General features: G+C 43.2%; 1 protein-coding gene across 2 annotated transcripts in view; it reads left to right on the top strand.

The window, feature by feature from the left end:
• ZDHHC7 (zinc finger DHHC-type containing 7) overlaps nucleotides 1-6,065 on the top strand; it is a 141,081-nt gene extending 135,016 nt beyond the window's left edge. For both annotated transcript variants that reach the window (XM_030204538.1, XM_030204539.1), the window contains exon 8: nucleotides 4,419-6,065. In XM_030204538.1, the coding sequence (XP_030060398.1) occupies nucleotides 4,419-4,595 (177 nt within the window). In that variant the 3' untranslated portion in view covers nucleotides 4,596-6,065. The remainder of the gene's footprint in view (nucleotides 1-4,418) is intronic.
• Nucleotides 6,066-19,669: the final 13,604 nt, after the last annotated feature.

Raw genomic sequence — 19,669 nt, 5'->3', positions numbered from 1 at the left:
GCTGGTATCCCTCCCCCACCCCCCCCCCCCCCCCCCCACCAAGCAACTCAATGCCCAGCCAGATGATAGCAAGTTAAAAGAAGGAGGGATCAGAGACTGGCTGGGGTAGGACAGACTCGGATTGTGGTGATAATCAGTTCTGTTTGCTATGAATGTACTTAAAAATAAACAGTTAAGCAGCGGCGTAGCAAGGTGGGGGCGGTAAGCTCTTTGAGCAGGGACTGTCTTTCTTCTATGTTTGTGCAGCGCTGCGTATGCCTTGTAGCGCTATAGAAATGCTAAATAGTAGTAGTAGTAGTCTCTTGTAACCAGAGCTAATATTGTGATGTCATAATGCCTCAGGCCACCAATAAGAGCCAACCTCATCAGTGATGTCACAATGGCTTGATTGTCCTATACTTGGCTCACTTTTATTACATAGCTCTTTGAGCAGGGACTGTCTTTCTTCTATGTTTGTGCAGCGCTGCGTATGCCTTGTAGCGCTATAGAAATGCTAAATAGTAGTAGTAGCGGTCCGCCCCGGATGCATGCTGCTGGAGGGTGCACAGAGCAGCCTTGCGCCTGTTGACTCCGCTGGTTCCCTGCTCCCTCTGCCCCAGAACAGGTTACTTCTTGTTCCGAGGGAGCAGGGAGCCAGCAGAGCCGACAGGCACGCTGCTGCTCTCTGCGCCCTCCAGTAGCCAAGAATGCACCCGGGGAAGGGGGTGTCGTGCTGCACCCTGGGGGGACGGACGCCGCTGCACCCCGGGGGGGGGGGGGGTGCGCAGCGGCGATCCGCCCCAGGTGGCAGTCGACCATTTGGATACAGAAAGTGAAGGTGCCTTGGTGCTTTATAACTTTTGCTACGTGAGACGTGGGGTAAGGAATATTGTAGATGAAAATATTCGAGTTATTCCCCAAGTTTTCCACGTCATCACTGTGACCCCTGACGCAGGTGCTAGTCACCAAAACACGGCCCGTGTCGGGTCAAGGCTCATTCATTAAAGAACTTTGTTCCATTTTAAAGGCCCGTGGTGCTGTTTTTTTGTTTGGACTTTAGTTTGTACTTTGTTCCCTCTCTTTTGTTATACCCAAGTCGACCTAGGATTGCCACTGCAGTTAAGGCCTTACTGGAAACATCACTGCCCTATAAGTATAAGGGGATGATTTGCTTAACTCCCTGCACTGTTTAGTTTTGCTGGCTTAGTGGTAAAGTCTTTGAATATCTGGTTAAACTTGTCTGGTTACCTTAAACCGGCTGAATATTGATCTGTGATGATCCATCCAGAGTTATTTGGGTAACTTTATTGGATCAGCAGAACAGACTGGCTCAGTTTAACCACGTCCCAGGAATGCCATGCCTAGCTCAAGGTGTTTCCTTATCCCCAGAGGGCTTGCAGTCTAAGTTTGTACCTGAGACGATGGAAGGTTTAGGTGGAGTTTCAGTGGGATTTGAATTTGGTCTTCCCTGGATCTCAGCCTGATGCTGTAACCACTAGGTCACTATCAGGCAGATGATCAAAAGCCCCGCGCTGTTCCAAACAGCGCTCTAAAATAGCGCTGGAACAATGCGGGACGCTATTAGACCTATGATCAGAGATAATGTATGCAAATTTAAGCAGCGCAATTATCTCTGCTCATGGGGTAGAAGTGCGGGAGAATTGTGCCTGAGCATGCGCTCAGCACAATCCTCCCGCACTTGTTTGACAGGTCTGGGCTGGAGACCAATGAAAAGAGAAGGACACCTATCTTTAAATGGGAAGATGGACGTCCTCAACTGCCCTGTTGCAGGGACGGCCAAATTTCAAGGGGGTGTCAGAGGTATAGCGACGGGGCAGTTGAGGATGTCCAAAATGTGGACGTTTCTGTGACGGGGCAGTAGAGGATGTCCAAATTTTGGATGTTTCTGCAATGGGCAGTTAAGGACGTCCAAAATGCTCACGTATTTCAAAACAGTGCACATGAATACAGATGTCCCCACCCTGCCCTGGGAACTGTTGCACTTGTATAGTCTACTGTACAACACCTCATAATCTTAGGAATGCTTTTAAAATTTACCCTCTTAATGTACTAACTGTTATGTCAGAAACCAGGGAGTGGCGAGAGAACGTAGGAGGAATTAATGAACAGGGCAGAGCCTCTGCCCTTCCTGGCTAATTTTTGCTTATGGAAGTTTTAACAATAATGATAATTGCTGTCACCGAAATGGTTTTTAGTTTTGTAAACAATAAAAATGTGTGGCCTAGAATTTCTGGACAGTCATGTGGCTGTGGTAGTTCAGGTATAGGCAGATAGACTAATTGATATGATGGTTCGGTAGCCAAACAAAATATGTCTTTTTTTTTTTTTTTTTCCGTTCCAGAACAAATGTCGTAAAGAGTGAGCACTATGTGAAAGAGGGAGTACTCTGTTAAAAAGTGCGCACTCTTTTCCCGATAGTGTGTGTGTGTGCGCAAACCATCACACACGTGCACCCTGTCAGGAAAGAGCCAAAAAAACTGGACGTTGAGTTGTGCGCCAAATCTGTTCTCGAACACTAGGCGCTAGCACTTACACCATGTGTATGGCTGGCACCTAAAAGCAGCAGTAGTGCGTGTAAATTCAACTCTACTATAAAGTATGCGCAGAAATAGAACACCCTGACACTCCCATGCCCCTCCCATGTTAACGTCTCCTTGGCAGTTGTGTGCGAGAGAAGTTAGATGCTTAGTTTATAGAATAACGGTGTAGGTCAGTTATGCACAGAACCTGCTAATTAGTGCCAGTCAGTGTGTGAACACCAATTGGTTCTTATCTCCTGTTAAGTGCCAATTTAGCACCAATTAGCTAATTAAAGGGCCCTTTTTTTACTAAGCTGTGGTAAAGGGGGGCCTACACTGGCGTGCTTTTGAGCCGCATCGAGGCCCCCTTTTACCACAGCGGGTAAAAGGCTGCCTTTATTTCTCAAAAAGAAATGGGCATGCGTAAGTGAACCTGGGGGGGCGGGAGCATTGAGGTGGCAGTCAGGGCTCCCGCGCTAACCCAGCAGTAACTGGGCAGTAATGGCACATGCTGGGAGTGGGAACTACCGCCGGGCTCCTGCAGAAGCCCGGTGTTAGTTCCTGATTGGCGAATGGCAAGCCCATTGCCGCACGCCAACCCTTTAGTAAAAGAGCTCTTAAGTGCGTGACTGACCCTATCATATGACTGGATGTGCATTTGCAAGCCTAACTTTAGTAGTATTACTACTGATCGTTTCTGTAGCGCTACTAGACGTACACTGGACATGAAGAGACAGTCCCTGCTCGACGGAGCTTACAGTCTAATTAGGACAGACAAACAGGACAAATAAGGGATAAGGACAAAGAATAGCAAGATTCCAGAATCCCAAAGAGTAGCAAGATTCTGGAATCCCAAATACTACTTACTACTAGTACTTATCATTTCGAAAGCGCTACTAGACGTACACAGCACTGTACACGTGAACATGAAGAGACAGTCCCTGCTCAACAGAGCTTACAATCTAATCAGGACAGACATAAGGACAAATGAGGGATAAGGGAAATACTTATGGTGGGAATGATAAGCCAGACATAGGTACTGAACAAGTGAATAGGGTTAAGAATTAAAAGTAGCATCAAAAAGGTGGGCCTTTAGCCTAGATTTGAAGGCGGCCAGAGATGGAGCTTGACGTACCGGCTCAGGGAGTCTATTCCAGGCATATGGTGCAGCAAGATAAAAGGAACAGAGTCTGGAGTTAGTGGTGGAGGAGAAGGGTGCAGATAAGAGAGATTTACCCAGTGAACGGAGTTCTCGGAAAGGATTATAGGGAGAGATGAGAATGGAGAGGTACTGAGGAGCTGCAGAGTGAATGCACTTGTAAGTCAATAAGAGGAGTTTGAACTGTATGCGGAAATGGATAGGGAGCCAAATGAAGTGACTTGAGGAGAGGGCTAATACAAGCATAGTGACACTGGCGGAATATAAGTCATGCAGCAAATTTTGAACAGATTGAAGGGGAGAGAGATGGCTTAGTGGGAGACTTGTGAGAAGCAAGCTGCAATAGTCTAAGTGAGAGGTGATAAGAGCATGGATAAGGGTTCTGATAGTGTTCTCAGAAAGGAAAGGACAAATTTTGGTGATATTATAGAGAAATGACAGGTTTTATATTTATAGAATTTGGGGAGGGGGGGGATAGTGTGAGCTGTGTAAGAAAAGCGTATACTATTATCAGCGAACAAGGACAGTCCATCCCTATTAATTGCTATCTTGAAGTCCCTTTGAGCTCTGATTCTACAGCTGTGCTAGATGCTGGCAGAAATGTCTAATATCAGTTCCTCATGAGAAGCATCCCTCGCAACAGCACCATAAAATATATCAGAGATTCAGGAGTTTGCCACCATCAGTGCTGCCCTCTCATCCTGCGGGTTATTAACACATCACTTTTTCCTTGTGCACAGGAAATCGAACGGCTAAAAAGCGAAAAGGCGACGTGGGAACGCAGGCTGCGCTGGGATGGCATGAGATCTGTGTTTGGAGGCCAGCCTTCCTTCCTGTGGATCAATCCTTTTGCTGGACTTCCGATCAGGCGGTTCGTCCTGAGAGCAAGAAAGGGCGAAGCGGAATTTTCTGTCTGAGCATGTGCAGTTGCAACGGAATGCTCAGTAGCACTCTAACCTATGTATTTAATGCCAGGAACAATGCTTAGAAATGACCTTTGACCAATTCGGACTGAGAAAAAGCAGAGAGAAAAATAATTGCTTGTACCAAGCAAAGTTTTGTACAGAACATTTATAAAAGGTATCACAGATACCTGAATAGATTATTTTGGATCTGAAAATTGGATGCAGTAGCTAGTTGCAAGCAGGACAGTGGAAAAGCAAATCACATAACTACATTAAATAAGCCAAACGGTGCTTGTAATTCTAATTTATTGTTTTATAGGTTTGAATTTTTCATCTCTGAACCATTTTTTTTAAATTTGATAAAAAACATATTGTTTTGGAGTATTATGTATTTTTTTTTTTTTGTTTAATTTTATCAGACATCTGTGTTTTAAGACAATCAACAATAATGGGAACAATTATTAGCAGAGGATGAAAGGCATCGCAGAGGGAGTCTTTATCCTTTGATCTTTTAGTGGCGACTGGGGGTTAATGGCTCCATAATCATGTTGATATTTTTCTCCCTTTATTGTGGTTCTGTGACCTTGCATCACATGAACTGAAAAGCCCATCTCCACCTTCCTAAAATGTTTAAGTAAAGAACAGGTAATGTCAACTATACTCCTCAGGATAAATAGAAAATAGCCAGGCAGTGTTAACATACTGCTGCTTGTATTAGCAGTATGGTTAAAAGAACATTCAAATAACTTATGCTGGGATTAAACGATCAATTTTTATCAGATGGTTGGCGGTGTGGGTAGCATGGAGTCTTGCTGTCTTTTGGGCATCTTTCTGCCAAGCACTTGTAACCTGGTTTGGGCACTTTTGAAAACAGGATACTGGACTTAGGTCTGACCCAATGTGACAATTCTTAGGTTCTTATATCATCATGCTGGATAAAATTTAAATTTGCAGCATACACTTCTGCAAAAGAACCGTCATCGTTCTACAGCTGGCGTAAAGATTCTGTGTTGGCAAAGAATTTTTTTTTTTTCCCCAGAGCACCAGCAATGCCCAGGTTTCTGCAGGGAGCACCATCTGGTGCAGCATGGCTACGGAACGGATGCGTGTACACACTGTGGCAGTCGCTGGACAAAGGTGGTGCTCTGTGCAAGGGTTGGTTGTGGTGCCTCCTACCTTCCCACGGACGGACAAGTGTGATGTGGCACTCAGGGCGGTTGCCCTTTTCGCTCATCTCTTGTGGTGGCTGTGCACATGAATGCCGTTTCTACCAAGTCCCCTCCCTGTCTTTGTTTTCTGCGTAGACTGCCAGGTCAAATCACACTGTGCCTTGTGTTTCGTGTAGATTTGTACCCACAGGGATTGGTTACTCTCGATGAATCTTCAACACTTCCTGAATTCAGGAACCTGGCTTGTTGCTTCTTTGTGCTTCAGCCATCGGTTCAGCACCTTCACAAGTGTTACTGATATTCTGGAAGGAAAAAGGGGAGCGACCTCTGAAGTTCCAACTCTGGGATGTTTATTCAACACTATACAGGAAAACCCTAAATGTGACTTGACGCAGTCCTGCGTTTCAGCGCAGAGGGCGCCTGCCTCAGGAGTCCTAGAGATGAGTCAGTATACCAATTTGTGTCGAGTCATATGTAGGGTTTTTCTATATATAGTGTTGTTAAATATCCCAGGGTTGGAACTTCAGTAGTCACGCCCCTTTTTCTGTTTATTGTTCTTTGTTGTTTTTTCAAAAGGGGTCTCTTCTGCTTTTGGGGGTTTTTTTCACTGATATTCTGGAGACCTTTCATGGTTTTTATCTTCTCACTGTTTCTCTGGTTATTAGATTTAATAACTCCCATCCCTTTTTAAATTCTAGAAACATTCAGGCCAAGAGTTAAAAATGATTGGGAAATGCTGAGAATCTACTTGTTAGGTTTGTAAGCAGAATTTGCAAGCCACTCTTCAAATGAGACAAAGCAAATTATTTTGAAAATCACAGGTGAAACCAGTGAGATTGGATGATTTGCTTATTTCCATATTTCCAGCAAGGCAAGAAAGAATTCCGAACGATGTGTATTTCTCCCAGACCACTGTGCTGGTGTACCACATCCGATCCTGGTAACTCTCGTTAACGGCATCACTACAGACCAGTGAATTGAGCATAATGCTGTTCCGTAGGGCACTGTAATTTTAGGACACCATTCTTCGCACCTGGAGGTTGATGACATGATGTATCTTGCAAATATCAGTGATGCATTTTTTTTTTTTTTTTGCAATATCTAGACATTGTTAATGAAACTACTATTAATGAGCTAGTTTTGCAAGTGAACATAAAATAATAAGCAAAAATGTGCACAGTTTGACATGCATTTGATATGCGACCAATAGAAAATATGATGCAGTAATACATATTTGAATAAAAAATGGAAAACTAATGCCAACAAGTCATCTGTAAGCCCAGCCAGAATTACTCATATAAAAACCCCCAGTGGATTTAATTTCGTTACCATAGTGAGAATTTCCCATTGGCATTCCAGTGAGCAAAACTTGAGTTGGATCATATGGGTTGGAACCATGGCTGGGAACTGAACAACTCTCTGTTGTGGGTCTTGCCTATACAGACAAAGAACTGTGCAATTTAAAGCTTTTTTTTTTTTAGTCCAATATAAGCATTGTTTGACCACTTAAAACTTATTCTCATTAATAAGTTTGCGTTCTCAGATTCCTTGACTATTGTATTGGGGAGGAGATGTTTGGGGGTAAAAATTTCTTTAGTGAAAATGTATTACCAAATTCTTAAGGAAGGTCCACAAATTTTTTTTTGTAAAAATTTTTATAAAAATACACCTTTCCTGTACAGTTAAATGAAGGAAAAGAATTATATGAATTGGGTTCATATTTAGTAGGTAAAATATACTCCACATCTGTTAGTATGCAACATCGGAGCTGTCATCTACTAACAACCCCAAACATTAAACCATGCTCTCTCTGCACCCCCCCCCCCCCCCCCCCCCCAATCGCTTGAAGGAAACCTTTGCAGTTTTTATTTTTTTAAAATGAGAATAGACCACAATGAATTTTAACAGCCATTATAGTTTTCCTTAAGCTGGTCATTGTGTACCCTCTAACCAGTCTATCTTTTCAGGATAGCCGCAATGCAGATCATGAGAGACTTGTGTGTATTGATTCATTCACATTAATTGAGGATTGGGGGAGGGAGGGGAGATACTTCAAAACCTATTGAAAACCACTGAGATTTTCCATTAGCCATTTGCTTTGAGCAGGATCGTACTGAGTGAGCTTCATGGCCTCAAAGGAGATGGAGGCAACAAATTTGCTCCCCATCCATTGTTTTCTCTTCTTGACTGCAGTGGAGTGGGAATGGCAGGGGTGCAGTTCCAACTCGGTACTGTCCTAGCTAAGTGATCCATGACTCAGACCCTGGCCTCATGAACAAAGAACTACCTACATATTGTGTATATATAAAACTTTTGAAAATGTACAGACCTTTTTTTTTTTAGTGATGTGCACAGACCTTGGCAGTATATAGATGGACTCTTTCCATCCAGTTGCAGCCAAATGAATAAAACAAATGTGTTAACACAATATATGAGGGAAGGAGAGTTGATGATCATCGAAGTATAGGAGTTTCTATACTCAACGATGATCATCGAAATATAGAAATTCCTATGTTTGTCGAAGTATGGGAGTTTCTATACTCGATGATTATTGAAATATAGGAGTTTCTATTCTCATCTATGTTTATCAAAGTATGGCAGTTTCTATACTTGATGATGATTATCGAAATATAATAGTTTCTGTGCTCATCTATGTTTATCAAAGTGTGGGAGTTTCTATACTCAACGATGATCATCGAAATATAGGAATTGCTATGTTTGTCAAAGTATGGGAGTTTCTATACTCGATGATGATTATTGAAATATAGGAGTTTCTATGCTCATCTATGTTTATCAAAGTATGGGAGTTTCTATACTCAACGATGATCATCGAAATATAGGAATTGCTATGTTTATTGAAGTATGGGAGTTTCTATACTCGATGATGATTATTGAAATATAGGAGTTTCTATGTTCATCTGTTTATCAAAGTATGGGAGTTTCTATATTCAACGATGATCATCAAAATATAGGAATTCCTATGTTTGTCGAAGTATGGGAGTTTCTATACTCGATCATCGAAATATAGGAATTCCTATGTTTGTCAAAGTATGGGAGTTTCTATACTCGATGATGATTATTGAAATATAGGAGTTTCTATGCTCATCTATGTTTATCAAAGTATGGGAGTTTCTATACTCAACGATGATCATCGAAATATAGGAATTCCTATGTTTGTCGAAGTATGGGAGTTTCTACACTCAATGATGATTATTGAAATATAGGAGTTTCTATTCTCATCTATGTTTATCAAAGGATGGCAGTTTCTATACTTGATGATGATTATCGAAATATAATAGTTTCTGTGCTCATCTATGTTTATCAAAGTGTGGGAGTTTCTATACTCAACGATGATCATCGAAATATAGGAATTGCTATGTTTATTGAAGTATGGGAGTTTCTATACTCGATGATGATTATTGAAATATAGGAGTTTCTATGCTCATCTATGTTTATCAAAGTATGGGAGTTTCTATACTCAACGATGATCATCAAAATATAGGAATTCCTATGTTTGTCGAAGTATGGGAGTTTCTACACTCAATGATGATCATCGAAATATAGGAATTCCTATGTTTGTCAAAGTATGGGAGTTTCTATACTCGATGATGATTATTGAAATATAGGAGTTTCTATGCTCATCTATGTTTATCAAAGTATGGGAGTTTCTATACTGAACGATGATCATCGAAATATAGGAATTCCTATGTTTATCAAAGTATGGGAGTTTCTATATTCAATGATGATCATCAAAATATAGGAATTCCTATGTTTGTTGAAGTATGGGAGTTTCTATGCTCAATGATGATCATCGAAATATAGGAATTCCTATGTTTGTCGAAGTATGGGAGTTTCTATAGTTGATGATGATTATCGAAATATAATAGTTTCTGTACTCATCTATGTTTATTGAAGTATGGTAGTTTCTATACTTATGTACCCTGTGGTGGAAAACTAGCGAGGAAGATGACTAGACAGACAGTGCCAGCTGATCTGTATCTTCTGTCATTTACTATCTTGTGAGGCCAGTGTACTAAAGTGCGCTAATGCTTTTGCAAGTGTGGATGCGCATTAAAAGCGTTTATTAGTGCACGCAACTTAGTTCATAAGCAGCAGAACTTTTAAGGCACGTTAGTTAGCAAAAAGGTGTGCTGACGAGATTTTAAAAAAACTTATGTAAAAAGCTCATCTATTAATGTATAGAAAATTAATTTGTATTAAAATGCACAAATGAACAATAACCTGTTATTGCAAAGATAAAACAACCTCGGAGAGGTGAAACTAGTCTTTGCAGTAACAGCCAGAGTAAGTGCTAAATTTAATGCTAGTAAATTAATCCAAAACTCATTTGCATGTATTTTAACGTAGGCCAATTAATGTATTGAATGAATTAACTGCTGATATTAATGCACTCTAATACAGTGGCCTCAGTGTATGGTATTCGTACCATAGCTGGAGTTCCCCAGGTTTCTGCATTTGGCATTTTAAACAGCTTTATTCCAGATGAATAGAGAATTCGTGCAGGGTCTTTGCACAGATGGAAAGAGTCCTACATTCTGTTTATTAAGAAACAGACTTTTTGAAAAGTAGAAAGAACCCGTGTTGCTGGTACCCTGTGATAAGCAACTGTATGTGAGAGAGATTTGTTTTTGACTTTTGAAGTCCCTTGTTACAGTGTAATTTTTTTAAATGTAAAATAAAAGCAGCTAAACAATAGAGACCATTTCTTTTTTTTTTTTTTTTAAACGTCTTTACGGAGTTGTGGGTTTAGACATATCTGTGTATTGTGGGAATTCTAGCATCCTGTTAGGCAGCTGTGCATGCATTTTCTACCTCAGAAGCTCGGCCAGAGATTGCTCAGTTCTATGGACCCCCCCCCCCCCCCCTCCTTCCCTACAATCACTATTATTCCCTTCAAAACACAGTCTGCCCAGTATTCAAAAGGAGAGGCTCCTGCCCAGTTAAACCCTGCTAAGTGACCCAGCACCTGATATTCAGCTGTACTTAACCGGTTAGTGGTGCTGCACATAGAGTGGAGGAGTGGCCTAGTGGTTAGGGTGGTGGACTTTGGTCCTGAGGAACTGAGTTCGATTCCCACTTCAGGCACAGGCAGCTCCTTGTGACTCTGGGCAAGTCACTTAACCCTCCATTGCCCCATAAAAGCCGCATTGAGCCTGCCATGAGTGGGAAAGCGTGGGGTACAAATGTAACAAAAATAAAATAGATACTATTGGAGATTCTACATGGAATGTTGCTACTATTGGAGATTCTACATGGAATGTTGATACTATTCCACTAGCAACATTCCATGTAGAAGGCAGCGCAGGCTTCTGTTTCTGTGAGTCTGACGTCCTGCACATACGTGCAGGACGTCAGACTCGCAGAAGCCTGCGCGGCCACATTGGTGATCTGCAAGGGCCGACTTCTACATGGAATGTTGCTAGTGGAATAGCAACTTTCCATGTAGAATCTGAAATAGTAGCAACAGTGGAGGAGTGGCCTAGTGGTTAGGGTGGTGGACTTTGGTCCTGAGGAACTGAGTTCAATTCCCACTTCAGGCACAGGCAGCTCCTTGTGAATCTGGGCAAGTCACTTAACCCTCCATTGCCCCATGCAAGCCGCATTGAGCCTGCCATGAGTGGGAAAATGCGGGGTACAAATGTTAATAAAAAATATATATATATCACCGCTAACTGGTTTTCTCCTAACCAGTTAGCAGTTAGAGGAGGGCCGTGGGTGGAGCGGAGCGCCTGCTTAGCCGGTTAGTGGCAGTTTTCAGCCCTCTAACCAGCTAAGTAGGTGTATACAGTTCTAAGTAGGTGTATACAGTTAGGATGGCAAGAAGGCTGTCTTAACTGTATGTGCTAAAGTTATAACCGGCACCCAGTGTAACTTCTGGGTGACATTAATGCCCGGATATATTAAATGCTAGGAGCCATTCGTGCCCTGGCATTGAATATCTGGGGTCAGTTTAGCCTGGGGCTGTGAGCAGCTCCGACGGCACATGCCGTTGTGGACTGAATATCTGTCCCGGTAATTTTTCTTTCTACGTGGCTTCAGCAGAGCCAATTTCCTCTGTAATTATAGCAAAAGAATAAAGGGGTCTTTTTACTAAACAAATGAAATTGATAGGCTGGTCCGTTCCTGCCCTGGGCCCGCTGGGTCTCTCGGCGGCCCTGGAAAAGCAAGCAATTTTTCATAGAGCTTAAATCTCTTAATACCCCTAAGTGGTGGAAAAGTGAAAGGAGAATCATTACACAGTCTTCTATTTAATGAGAGTAGCAAATTCTAGATTAAATAATACATATTCTGGACAGTCTCCATTTAAAAGTAGCCTATAATCCTCAGGTGTAATATTGTCTTATAAAAATTCTTTCTTTATATTTCCTCTTTTTCATTAATCTTGGATCCTAAATAATATGGACATGAGTGGTTATAATGTTTTTCTTTCTTCATTCTTTATGAGAAGTAATAAATTTTCTTGTACAAAACTTTTCTGTACAAGTGTAAATTCTTGGTTAATAGATGTAAAACTTATTTTTAAAAATTTTTAAAAAACAAACAAAAAAAACCTCTGTACATCATGCAAAATAAACCTAAGGTTCCTTATTTATTTATTATTACATTTGTACCCCGCGCTTTCCCACTCAAAGCAGGTTCAATGCGGCTTACATAATAATAAGGATTACAGAGTATTGATAGAGACGATGTAAGATATTTATCGCAAAATAATAAAAGAGATAGGTGGGTAGAGATGGGCAAGGGTGAGGGGAGTAGGAGAAGTATGAGTAAGGGGTAGTTGAGCATTGGAGGTGGGGTAGAGGGGATGGGACAAGGGATAAGCATAGGGAGATTTGGTGGGAGATGTAGTCTGGGTCATTGTACTAAGGTGCACTAGCGTTTTTAGTGCATCCTAACCATTTAGATTCCCATAGGAATATTATAGGTATCTACGTCACACATTAAACACGCTAACGTGCTTCTAGTGCGGCTTAGTAAACAGGGCCCTTAATCAGAACCTTGGCCTCCATGGGCAACGAGTGAAGTCCAATTCAGTGGTCCTGTCTTTGGATAGCCTGGTCTTTACCCCCGCTTCCCTTTCTGTTTTGAGTTTCTCCATGAGACTTTTTGAGTTCTCCACGTACGTGGATTGTCAACCAGTGAAGTCCTACATAAAATTTATGGTATTTATGGAGGCAGGGATAGTGCTGGGCAGACTTATACGGTCTGTGCCAGAGCCGGTGGTTGGGAGGCGGGGCTGGTGGTTGGGAGGCGGGGATAGTGCTGGGCAGACTTATACGGACTGTGCCCTGAAGAGAACAGGTACAAATCAAAGTAGAGTATACACATGAGTTGTCTTGTTGGGCAGACTGGATGGACCGTGCAGGTCTTTTTTCTGCTGTCATCTACTATGTTACTATGTAATACTTTCAAATATTTGAATGTTTGTATCATGTCACCCCTGTTTCTCCTTTCCTCCAGGGTATACATGTTCAGGTCAGTAAGTCTTTGTACATCTTGTAACGCAAATCCCGTACCATTTTCGTAGCTTTTCTTTGCAGCGCTTCACATCTTTTTACATCCTTAGCAAGATACGGCCTCCAAAACTGAACACAATACTCCAGGTGGGGCCTCACCAACGACTTGTAGAGGGGCATCAACACCTCCTTTCTTCTGCAGCCCTAACTCCACAGGTTCCTTTTTTGTCTGCCAACTTGAGCAGCTCCAGTCGATATTGTTTCGAACAATTTTGAGTACCACAAGTTCCCTGAAGAGACAACTGGAGAGTTGTTTATACAGACGTTCTTAATACAATTCACCTATAAGTTGTTCTACATATCAATTAAAAACATCCGTTGTAGAATTAGAGAAAGATACTTAATATGGTGAGAAGACTCCTGACGCAGGCCTTACCGGACGAAACACAGGTGTGTCGAGTCCTGTTCGCCTTTACTCTGCATTATTTTTATGGTTAATAAATATTTTTAGTTTTCATATTTGAAGTGTCGTCTTTTTTTACATATATTTTTATATATATTTTATTTTTGTTTTTATGAGTCATCTTCGCTGTTTTCTCTATTGCTATCCCTACTATTACTGTCTGGTGCCTGCTGACGTGCATAGCTGCATTCCTTTGAGAGAAGCCACCTACAGGGGCTGGAAGGAGGGATTTGGCAGTAGAAACTCATGGGTGCAGCGAATGGCTCTTATAGCTAAGTCAGTCTATGCCATCCATCAGTGGTAGGAAGGGAAAGCGGTGTACGAGGACTAGTAGTGGGGGGAGGGTTGTTATGCGAGTGTTTGTTCCCCCCACAATGTTTTGTTGTTTAATAGTAATGTTTTTAAGTAGCATGGAGAGAGATGTTTTGAGTGTGTTTTGATGGCCAATTTCCTTTGGTACAGAAATTCACACATAGTTATGTCTAGATGGCTGCACAGGAATGGGTATTATCGCAGGAATCCCGCAGAACCTGTGGGATTCCCATGGGGATGGAAGACGTTGCTGTGGGATTCCCTAAGGAGTGTAGTCAAAATCTCTGGCAAAATGCCAGAATGAGGCATGGAATGCACAGAGAGGCAGCCAGAACACCAGTGTTGCCAGGTGGGCGGTTTTACCGCCCAATTGGGCGGTTTTCCGCGACCCGCCGCAGGAAATTTTTGCCCGCGGTGGGTTGCGGTTTTTTGGGCTTCTTTTGGGCGGTTTTTAAAGCGGTTTTTTTGGCCGTGGGGGGCGGGGTTAGTGACATTTTGGGCGGGGTTAGTGACGTTCTGGGCGGGGCCGATGATGGGGAGGCGGGGCCGATGACGGGGAGGCGGGGCCGATGATGGCGGGGGCGAGGGTGGTGATGTCAGGGGCGGGGTTTGACTTTGGACGGGTTTTGGGCTGGATTTGGGCTCGTTTGGGTGGGAAAAAATTTTTCCACTTGGCAACCCTGCAGAACACCAGACTGAGGCTGTTGTTGGTCAGGCAGAATCAGAGGGCTTTGAGTGAATAAGTAATAATGCTGACTCCTGCGGGTACAGGTGGGAATGGAGGAGATTTAATTGTGTTGATGGACGGGAATGGAACGGATCTTAGCAGGTACGGGTGGGTATGGGTCAGATTCCATGAGGACGGCGAGGATAGGTGAACTTTCTGTCCTGTGCAATTCCCTAGTTATGACAACCTTTGTTATGTGACTTTCACTGTAATAAGTGCATTAGTGAATATTTTTTTAATGGGTTTACCCTGTAGCATCATAAGTATGAGGTCAGGTCAGCGATGAACACAGGCACTAGCAGCAGGCCAGGCTAATGTTGTCTGACTTCACAGAGATTTCCACAGAATTAGCCTGTTTTCCTATAGGAAATTCAACAGACAAACATAGTAACATAGTAAATGACGGCAGCTAAAGACCTGTACAGTCCATCCAGTCTGCCCAACACGATAAACTCATTTTACATGGTATGTGATACTTTATATGTATACCTGAGTTTGATTTTCCATGCCTTTCTCAGGGCACAGACCGTAGTACAAAAGTTCTAAAGCTAACATCGAAGCCCCTTTTAATTTACACTCCAGCCCATCCCTATCTATTCAGTCACGATCAGGGCGTAGACCATAGAAGTCTGCCCTGGCTCCCGTTTTGTTTCCCAATTACCGGCGTCGCCACCCAATCTCCACTAAGATTCCATGGAACCATTCCTTCTAAACAGTAGGAATGCTAAGGGTCAGGGAAGTGAGTCAATAGAGGAATCACCGGATACTCTCATTTGTAGCAGAAATATGAATGACCAAAAGTGGATGGATGGCTGAGTCAGCCAGAGGTTTGTTACCTGACAGAAACTCAGGTTATCCACAATTCCAGGAATAACGTGTATAGAATGTTTGTACATTTGAGAAGCTTGCCAGGTGCCCTTGGCCTGGATTGGCTGCTGTCGTGGACAGGATGCTGGGCTCGATGGACCCTTGGTCTTTTCCCAGTGTGGCATTACTTATGTACTTATATGGGCTAAGTAAGTGACCTACTGATTGCACCAAAATCGCAGATCCAGTGCTGAAGCTAGGGGGAATAGGGTGCCTAGGACAAACATACTGGAGCAGCAATCCTCCCTCCCATGCAGTTGACAAGTAGTCACTGATGCCGCAGCATGCACTATCAAGACTTCTGGACTTTTGGTTTCCAAAGGGGAAAGTGCACAGTGGAACTACTGCATCAGTGTGTGGTGTTTTTTTTTTGGGGGGGGGGAGGGGCTCCTGGATTTGGGGAAGTTGCCTCCACCCCTAAGCATGGCCCTAATTGTGTCACTATTTATTTCAAATGTAAGTTAGCCCAGGGGGCCAGATATGAAGCACTTTTCATAACCCAAGATTCCAGACTGAATCTATTTGATGGATAGAACACTAGAGTGTAACACCAGATGACTACATAAGGCTTGCTCTTTTCAGGCTAGATTTAAATAAAGGGCGTTACTGTCTCTATTTGCGACAAGTGTGCTGCCTCTTTCCTTACATCAAGAAGGAAAATCTTATCCCAGTTGTGCATGCCATGATAACATCAAGACTGGATTATTGCAATGCACTCTACAATGGTCTGACTACAAAGGGTCTGCACCAGCTCCAGTTGACTTAGAATGCTGCGGCAAGATTACAGCGACGTGACCACATCACACCATTTTTGCAAAAACTTCATTGGCTACCAGTACAATACAGGGCTAAATTTAAAACTCTATGTCTGATCTTCAAGTCCCTTAAAGGAAATGGCCCTGAGTACTTGAAGAACAGGATGACCCTCTATACACCTCCAAGGACACTAAGGTCTTCTGAAGGACTATCACTAACCACACCCTCTCCAAAAGACATTACACGATGTGATACCTGCAAGCGAACCTTCTCCAGAGTAGCCCCCACACTCTGGAATGCACTGCCTGAAAGGCTGCGCTTAACACAAGACTATCTCTACTTCAGGAAGCAGGTGAAAGCTTGGCTCTTCAACCAAGCCTTTAATGGAAGAAGTAACTAACTTGTTAGTCTCACTCACACACAAGGCATGACATGAGCTGCATGTACTGCAGGACATGTTTATCCACTCTTACCCTAGCTGAGATAATATGTAACCATCTCTCTGACCTCATGTGCACCTTTCTTTAAATTAGTCACCTTATTTTCTAACTCCTCTTACTCTCTTACCTATCTATATTTCCATCTTTGCTTATACCCTTCACTATCAATTAAAATGTTCTATTACGTATTGTGTTGACATTGTAAGCAGTATACTATGCCATACTTTGTATTGTTATTTGAATATTTTTACTGCTGTAATTGTTCATGTTTGATCTATTCTTACTGTACACCGCCTTGAGTGAATTCCCTCAAAAAGGTGGTAAATAAATCGTAATAAACAAATAAATATCAACACATATTAATATTCAATAGGACCTTTTTGCTAAAAAAAAAAAAAAAGGCATGTGAATGGCATTAGCGTGCACTCGTATGGTTACATAGCTGTGGACAGCGTTTGGGTTTGTAATCCAAGATTACCTTTTGGACCATCTCAGAACTACAAGGGGCCGGTATTCACACCGCAGGAGTTAGATCGGCTAACTCCTGTTGTCGGTGCTGAAACCGGATATTCAATGCCAGGCCGTTTCCGGTGACCGGCATTGAATATCTGGTTTTTTTTGGCCGACTTAAAGATAACCAGCTAGGTCAATATTCAGACTTAGCCAGTTATCTTTAAACCGGCCAAAGATATCCCACATTTTCACGCAACCAAATCCGCTAACCCAGGTTTGAAAATCAGCAGATAGCTGGTTATATTTACCGAAATAACCGGCTACCTGATAGCTGTTCAGCGGGGGATAGCCGGTCAAGCGCTATTTAACAGGTCAGCAGCCGTTCTGGCCAGTTAAATAGCACTGAATATTGGAGGGCAAGTATCTATCGCCTCTCCCAACAAAAGGAAGCTGCAATGGTCAGTACTGGTCAAAGGAAAATCTCACCCACAATCCACGTGCTAGTGCTAATGCGTTTCTGACCTGGTGCATAGATTTCTGACTTCTTTCGGGATCTTGCCAGGTATTTGTGATCTAGATTGGCCACTGTTGGAAACAGGATGCTGGGCTCGATGGACCTTTGGTCTGTCCCAGTATGGCAATACATTTGTACTTATGTACTTGGGATTCTAAATGGAATGTTACTACTCTTTGGGGTTCTAGATGGAATCTTGTTACACTTTAGGATTCTAGACTCTTGCTATTGTTAGCAGTTCTACTTGGAATGTTGCTACTCTTTGGGATCTTGCCAGGTATTTGTGACCTGGATTGGCCACTGTTGGAAACAGGATGCTGGGCTTGATGGGCCTTTGGTCTGTCCCAGTATGGCAAAACTTATGTGGCGTATTATAGATGAAGGTTCTGCTAGCAGGCGAGCCTGTGTGAAACCAGATTCCTGCCCACCACCATTGATCTGGGTCCATGATGTGAATCTGTGTAGTGAGGACATGGGTGTTCCTTTGGAGAACTGTGTCAAGTGCATTAATAGTGGTATTCTGAGAACACTGCAGTTTTCAAATATTATTCACACTTTTAATTGTAGTTTCTCCTTTACATTACTGCCTTGTACACTTTAACATAATATAAATTTTTACTTCTTACAATTCCTTGAAAAGTAGTTTCTGTTTCACCCTAACCCATCACTTATACATAAAGCCCCAGATTCTATATATGATGCCCACTTTTAGGTGCGCTGCTGAGAGGCGCAGGCAACTTAATTGACTAACAAGCTGTTGCCTATCAATAATTGGATGCTAACATTCAATGACTGACATTAATTGGTACCAATTAGGATTTCCCTGCGCCTCTGGCTGTGCGCTATTCTGTAACACCGGTTGCTTAAATCCCGTAGTGGGCCTTTTACAAAGGCATGCTAAACATAAGCCTGCCCTAGAGACGCCCATATATTCGTGTGGGCGTCTCTAGCGTTAAGCGCTCGCTAAAAACGCTACCGCACCTTTGTCAAAGACCCCCCATAGTGTGCAACCCAAAAGGGGGGAGGTCACTGGCATTCCAAAAAGCTGTTCACGGTGTTATAGAATAATAAGTCTCCGTGCCGAACTCGGGTACCAGGATTCACACCAGGTTTCAGCAAGCGTACGTCTGGTGCCCAGAGCTGGACATGGAAACCGGAGCTAAGCATTACTGAATAAAGGGTGTGTGCCCGTCACAGATTTTTGAGCCCCATTTATAGAATTTACCCTAGAGAGTCCTATACAATAAGCTGCATTAACTGTTTAACGTGGCAGCCACTATACATGGCCAAGGCACTGTAATGTTAGCATACAGCAGGGGCGGACTGAGAGTGATCTGCCCCCCCCCCCTCCCCGGTCCTGCTGCCACCCTCCCACCACCACCACTGACTGACCTTGTCCTTTGGTCCTGCAGCTAATTCGGCTGTCTGCCGCTGACTCTAGAACTTCCCTGTGCTGCGACCCACGCTTGTGGAAGAAGGAAGTGACATCAGATGGGGCGGGCCGTGGCAAAGGGAAGTTCCAGCGTCAGCAGCATATGGCCGATTTAGCTGCCGGTGCCCCTGCCTGCGAAGGGGGGGGGGGGTTCGGGGACAGAAGTGCAGGAGGGGGAGAAGACAGGGTGTCCTGGTCCCGGAGGGGAGAGAATGATGTCACATCGGGAACTTGGGAGGGAAGCACTGCTCCCCCCCCCCCCCCCGCCCAACACACACAGCCCTGAGCCCTCGGACATTGCCCAGTTGCCCGTATGGTCAGTCCACCCCTGACACACAGTATTCCCTATGTTAGCAACTAACACAGAAGGGGGGCATGGCATGGGCTGAGGTACTTAACACATAGTAACTGTTAACATGGCAGCTAGAGTGATCCAGTCGGCCACTCATCCTGAGCTAATAACCGTCTCATATGA

The sequence above is a fragment of the Microcaecilia unicolor genome, chromosome 5 (assembly GCF_901765095.1).
Source record: "Microcaecilia unicolor chromosome 5, aMicUni1.1, whole genome shotgun sequence".
Lineage (NCBI taxonomy): Eukaryota > Metazoa > Chordata > Amphibia > Gymnophiona > Siphonopidae > Microcaecilia > Microcaecilia unicolor.
This window is presented reverse-complemented; position numbering and strand designations above follow the sequence as displayed.